This window comes from Microtus pennsylvanicus, chromosome 1, assembly GCF_037038515.1.
Source record: "Microtus pennsylvanicus isolate mMicPen1 chromosome 1, mMicPen1.hap1, whole genome shotgun sequence".
Classification (NCBI taxonomy): Eukaryota; Metazoa; Chordata; class Mammalia; order Rodentia; family Cricetidae; genus Microtus; species Microtus pennsylvanicus.
The window spans coordinates 139,988,139-139,994,854 of NC_134579.1; the positions used below are offsets into that span (position 1 = coordinate 139,988,139).

Here is a 6,716-nt window from a genome sequence, read left to right on the forward strand (position 1 = left end):
CAATGAAAACTGGGAGAGGAAGCTAGCCAGGGACTCTCCAGGACTCGCTCAGCCAGTAGATTTCTCTGTCCTTTTTCCTGGTCACCATCAGGGGAAACTCAGTCGCTGCATCAAAAAGCTGGGCCACCTCAGCAGTGCATGGATAACTGCAGGCTGCTTCTGGGAGCTCCAAACCAGTGCAGTAAACTGGAGATGCTGGAGGAAGGGGGGTTGAGCCAGTACAGTCCAGTGAGAAACGGAGAGTTGGTACCCAGGGAAGCAAGGTGAGGTGGACATTTCAAGACGAGATGCTCATAGCAGCGCACCGGCAACCACAGTCAAGAGAAGAGCTGGCAACCCAGACCCCAGAAACACAGGGCCTTCATTAGCCCCACCTTTTGGGGCGTTCTTCTCCATATTGCTGCGGTCTTGGTGGCCCGCAGCACCTCCGGTCAAATGGGACTCTTCTTCTCGTGCAGTATCGTGTTCTACTTCATGGGGTGGAGTGTGGCTGGCTGGGGCTGAGGTGGGCTTGGTAGTAGAGGTGGTCGTGGTTGGGGCGCCTGTGGAAGTAGTGCTGGAGGAGATCTGGACCGAAGTGGACGGGGCTAGAGTGGTTGGAGGGGGCAGTAGGACTAGGGGTGGGATTCGAGGGGAGAAATAAGTCTTGTTGCGGAGGTCAGAGTTACAGCGGGGCCCCTGGCAGCAGGAGCCGCTCAGTGTGAATCCTGGACCCGTCACCCCATCCCGGGTGCACGACTCATCCTGGACGCAGCCTCGGACAGGTAAGGACACAGTCACATTGGCTGTAAAAGAGAGACACAGAACGGTCTGTCATTGGACAGATAGGGGTTGGTACGGCTTGAGTAAACCTTAGGGGCTTCTGGAACAAGGCAAGAGCAGCGAACCCCAAAATGAGACTTGCACTCATTAGTTCAAACATCCTAACCCTGGTGCACTTTCTGCAGAGCACTGCGCTCCTGTCGTCTGCTCACGACCATGTTTCCACTAAACGCTTTGAGAGGAAAAGGGTGAAACCCAAGCCCCAGATTTGTCTTGGAACAAAGATTTCAGCCAAGACCCTTCTGTTCTGTGATCAAAATTCAAACATAACCTCACCTTTTCCTCTCTCAGCTCCCTGCTAAATTTTAGTCTTAGAGTCTGAAATACAGCTCCCGAGAAACACCTGGCACCCTAAGGAATTGCAGAACTTCTCCTCCCATAGTGTGAGTACCAGCCCCTCACTGAGGGATTCTAGGCACACCCCCAGCACTGAACTACACCCCTTAATGTTGTGGAACAAGTGGGACCTCTAAGTTTTCAGGGCTCAAACCACATTTCCCAAGGCACACAGGCAAAAGCTTATAAGCTTAAACACAAGTCTCATTTCATGGTCTCCCATACCGTATCTGGTATTCTTCTATAGGAATGTATACACGCACGCGTGTACACACACACATACACACATACAATCATGGGATCTGTAGGGTAGTGGACTACATTTCCCATGATGCTGTAGGACAAGGTAAGCACCAAAGTCAAGAGCAGCAGTTCCCAGAGTTTGTTGAGGTGGAGGGTTGGACCCTTTAGGTGAAATGTCCCCCACTGCAGATGACTATCACAACTCCTATAAGTCTCAAGCTCCTTCAGAGACCAGGCTCACCTGCCGTCAAGGTGACGTTGCCATCGAAGCAGCCCTTGTAAACGCGGCCGCTGGCGTTGTAGCAGCTCACAACTGGAGGCATGGTGCCCTGGCACTCCTCGCGACTCTTCCCCAGGCAACTGTAGCATTCTGCGCCATTGGGCTCATAGGCACTCTCGTTGCCTGCGGCGGTTAGGGGTTAGGGTCCAGCGGGGAGGGAGTGGGAACAGAAAAGGAAGAGTCAAGAGGCTGTGATGGCTCAGGCCTGTGCTCCCATCTACTCAGGAAGCTAGGGCAGGAAGATAGCAAGTTCTAAGTCAGTTTGGCCAGAAGAGAACCACAGCTCAACTGGCCTGCTCCCCAGGCATGGCCTGATGTACCTGTGACTCCGCCCCCTTTCTCCTGTCCTCAGCCCGGGTATCCACCTAGGGTGCATACATTGTTGATGTCTGCAGTCTTCAACCCACCACCCCCGCAACCCTGCCTCAGCTTGCAGTAGCCTCAGCTCCCAGCCTTTGTATGACTCTGCCTGCCACCGACCTGCAGGGTTGAGGCCTCGCGAGGTGAGGTTGAGTTTGTCGTTGCATCGGTCCTCGGTGCACTGCTGTAGCTGGATGAAGGCCAGGAGTCCGTGAAGGTCCAATCCACGGTCGTTCTTGCCCTGGAGTCCGGAACCACAGCCCCGCACCGCCACAGAGAATTGCCCGTGGACTACATAGAAAAAAAGGGGGCGGGGTCAGAGCACACCGGCCTCTGCGGGCAGGGCTTTGAATGAACAATAGTCCTGGATAGTCCTGGGTCTGCGGGGAGGGGGGGGGACTTAAAGAGAGCAGGTCCCTGGGGACAGAGTTACAGGTGGAGTGTGCGTGTGGGGGCAGATGGGTCAAGAAGAGCTTCGAAGAATACAATCCAAAGAAAACAAGCTCATTGACAAACAGGACAGCCTCGAGGGGGAGAGGCTAAAACTGGAGTTTCCATGGGTACATCAAAAGGGGGAGAAGCCTCCGAAAGTAGCTTTAGAGGGATCCAATTAAGAGACTGGAAGAAAAAAGAAAAAAAAAAGTCTAGGAGACAAAATGATGGTGCGAGCCTGTAGTCCCAGCTACTGGAAAGGTTAAGGAATCCCCGTCCAGCTTGTAGTACATAACGAGACCCTGTCACGAGCAAACAAAACGGAACCTGGTGGTACAAGCCTATAATCCCAGTGACTCGGGAGGCTGAGGAAGGAGATTCACCTGCCTAAACTTTATTACAGTGTTCAAGGGCCAAACTGAGCTACTTAGGCTCAGTGTAGAGTGCTTATCTAGTATATGTGCTGGGACCCAGTGGATGACCTGGGGGAAGGTGGGATTACTGAGGAATCTGGAAACAAGGGTGGAGTTTGACTCGGAACCTCGATAATCTTTGTGTTGGTTGGTGGGTAAGCCTTTCTGTAGGGAGTGAGCGGAAAGTGGTAAAGATGTCTCCGTGAAGGTGGTTGGGATGAGTCTAGGGCTCTCCAGTCAGTCCTGAACAGTTTGCAACTATTACTCCCCCCGCCCCCGACACACACACCACCGGCAAGTCCCAACCCCATCCCAGCCCCCTGCCTGTCGACAAACTTAAGCTCAAAGAAAGAAGGGCAAATCTGTGCTGCGAGGTCTGAGTGAGGGCTGAAATGAAAAGGCGTGGCCAAAATCGGGAAGGTCTGTAAGGAGGCGGAGCCTCACAGGAGGAGTCCGAAGGGATAAGTCAGAGACCACCGGTGGCACTTACTGGTCTCCACCGCCCCCACCGCCTCGGTACAGACGTCAGCTCCTGGACCACACTTGACGGTCTTCATCTTGTGCGGAGAGCATCCGTCATCCGCCTTCTGCACGCAGCTGTAGCACTCCAGGGCCTTCGCTCCTGAGGGTGTGGACCGGGTAGAACCGAGGGCTCTTTGTTAAAGATTTCTCTCCCACACAGAGAAAGTCTTCCCTGGTGGCCTCTTTCCCGGGGTGAGATGATCCTACCATGCAGCCAGAGCAGCAGGAGGAGAAGTCTTCCCACAAGTCTCAGGGAGCGGGACACCCGGGACCCTCTTCCTTCCCACTTCCTGGGTCTGCACTGGGAACTTTCCTCTCCCACCTGCTTATTCCCAAGGGAGGAGACCCCTGCCGTGGAGTCCCTGTCTCGGGATCAGGGGGGTCCCTCTCTCACAGTTGCCTGCTCCGTGTAGAACCTTCCGCACTGCCCCTCTGCCCAGGCAGGATAGGAGAACTCACCGCCTGCCTTTGGTTGGGATCAAATTTCCTTATCGGACTTTCTGGGAAGGGCTGGGAATCAGTCTTCCTTAGGAGCCCCCCACTCTACCCTCCCAGCGGCACACTTACCTTCACACAGAAGTAGCGGCAGCAGCAGCAGCCATCCGGTGGTCCAGACCACTCTCTGTGCATCTCCTCTCCTGGCAGCATCCATGGCTGCGTCCTGCTCTCTCCGCGTCCCCCCTGGGTGTGCCGCCTTCCAACCCGGGCCCTCTTACCTGAGCCTCAGATGAGTAACCTACCCTGGGGCAACTCTGGCCTTGCCCAACCAGGCCAACTCAGCGTCCGCTGTGGGGCGGGCCCGCCTCTAGGTGCGTCACCCACAAGAGAGCGGCCCCTGCCCTGTGCCCTTGCCAGGGACTGGAAAGGGCGGGAGGGAGTAGAGGTTCCCCTACAGTCCCCTGGATAAAGCATGTGTGTGTTTGAAGGCAGAGGGAGTACCAGGGCTCAAAGAAAGATAGGGGCATTCAGGGTGTGCTCGGGTCCTGAGCGCCTTAGCCCGGGGATTGGGGACACTGAGGCAGAACTCCTGTGTATCATCACAGAGCTCCTAGTCATATGGCAAAGATAGAAAATAATTAAATAATTGGGGAAACTGTTATTTTCAAGTCATTCATTTGCATATGCCTGTCATCACAGCTCTTAGGGAGCCAAGGCAGGAGGATTACCAGGAGTTTGAGACATGATGAGTTTCAGGCCTGGTTGGACTACAGAGTGAGATCCTATCTCAAAAAGTCAAAACAAACATCTTGGTTATTATTTACAAGAGATTAAGACTTTGGAGGAATAAAAAATAGAGAGCTATAAGCAGGGTTGGATTTAGAAGTATAACTTCCAATATGTTATTGCTGGGAAACAATATAAAATATCTATCAAGAAATGACTAAGAGGGTATATATAATTGAAATGCATTGCATACATAGATGAAAGTCTCAAAGAGTGAATAAAAACGGAAAAAGAATTCTTGAGCACCTATTATGTGTTCTGGGCACTGCAATAAACCCTTTAAATTAAAAAAAAAAAGGGGGGGTGAGTGGAAAGCTAGGATAGTGGTCTAGGGATCAGCAGTACAGCACCTGCCTAGAATCCCCCAGTGAGGGACTAGGAGTGTGGATCAACGGTAGAGCCCCTGCCTAGAATCCCCCAGTGAGGGGCTGAGGGTGGGGCTCAGTGGTAGAGCCCCTGCCTAGAGTCCCCCAGGGAGAGGATAAGGTAGAGTTTTATGCTAGAGCACTCATCCTGTATGTATGAAGCCCTGGGTTGCATCTCCAATATCATCGCTCCCTCTCGAAAAAGATAAAACAAATGGAGAAACCAAGGGTGGTTCCTTCATTAGATGAGAATATTGCCCAGCAATGGAAAGTTTCAACAGGCGGTACATGAAGCTACACAGATGGATCTTTAAAACAGTGGTACTAGAAGTCCTAAGCAAGACAACACAGGGCAACTTTGTGCATATGGAGTTCTGAGACAGACTAAACTAGCCCATGGTGAGAGGAAAATGGACAGGGGTTCCCTCTGAGAGAGTCTTGTCCTGGAAGAGCCTCTTCCATCTTCATCCAGGGAGAGTGACCTTGGGCGTGGCTGGTGTGTACAGAACTGCTGAGTTGTATATTCAGGCCCTCACGGGATGTACATTATCCTTCAGTAGAAACACGAGGAAGCTGGGCCTGGTATCCCAGTCCTACAATCTTAGTATTTAGGAGTCTAAACAGAATGTGTTTGACCCAAGTCAGCTACACACATCTGCACCACCAACATAGGAACTGAACAATAAATAGATAAATGTAATCAGAATCACAAGGCCCTACACAGGGAGAGCCTTTAGAGAGGTCAATCATAAGAATAAGAACAAGAATGAGCGAGTGAATGAGAGAGAGAGAGAGAGAGAGAGAGAGAGAGAGAGAGAGAGAGAGAGAGGAGCAGGTGTAATGGCTCATGCCCAGACTCAGGAAGCTGAGGCAATAGGATTGCACTGACTGTGAAGCCAACCCGGGCTCCACAGTGCAGCCCTCCCCAGACTCGCCAAAGGGTGCAGGAGACTAAATGAGCTGGGCAGTAGAGGGAAAGTCTGGATGCTTGCCTGGCATGCACGAAGCCCTGACTTCTATCCCAAGAGTGGTAAAAACCGAGTGTGATCGAGATGGTGGCAGGAGGTCCCGAAGTTAAAGTTCATCCTCAGTTATACAGGGCATTTGAGACCAGCCTGGGGGATATGAGACCATATTGGGGGTGTTGGGGGAAGGTGGAGGAGGAAGAGGAGGAAAAAAGACCCAACCAGTAACTCCAGACAACTGTCAGGAGCTGTCTGGTTAATGCAGGGGCCAAAAGGTTGTACTGGACATAACTAATCTTACAGAACAATCATGTAGGACAAGCTCACCTGTGACTGTGAAAGACCCATGCAGAAGACCACGCCACAAATGTGCCCAAACACAGAAACAAACAAAATCATTACACAGACCACGATGAATCTCAGCCACCCCACACCCTGGTGAACGTGAGCAGTCGCTCAGGTTGGTACATTCATGGAAATTACGATTTTAACCTAGCTTTGCTCTTCCTGCCTCCTAAAGCAGGTGTATGAAGACCCTAATGATGCCCTTGCTCTGTGACAGGATTCAGGGCAGAACAACATGCCACACCCTGGAACTGCCCCCCAAACCACCACACAGGAGTCCACATCTTTTCAAAGATCTCTCTGGTCAGGAGTGGTGATCAATCCTGGGGTCCCAGAGAGTCAAGGTCTTCGTTGGCTAGATAGCATGTTCTAGGGCAGCCTGAGCCACATGAGACGCTGAAAAAAAAAT

The 6,716-nt window shown here is 52.1% G+C and overlaps 1 protein-coding gene across 1 annotated transcript; it reads right to left on the reverse strand.

The window, feature by feature from the left end:
- Positions 1-291: 291 nt before the first annotated feature.
- On the reverse strand, positions 292-4,060 carry Lypd3 (LY6/PLAUR domain containing 3). Its single transcript, XM_075958514.1, has 5 exons — positions 3,976-4,060; positions 3,377-3,508; positions 2,162-2,332; positions 1,643-1,804; positions 292-785 (listed from the first exon to the last, which is right to left on the reverse strand). The coding sequence occupies exons 1-5, from the start codon at positions 4,058-4,060 to the stop codon at positions 292-294; spliced, it is 1,044 nt and encodes a 347-aa protein (XP_075814629.1).
- Between the last annotated feature and the right edge of the window lie 2,656 nt (positions 4,061-6,716).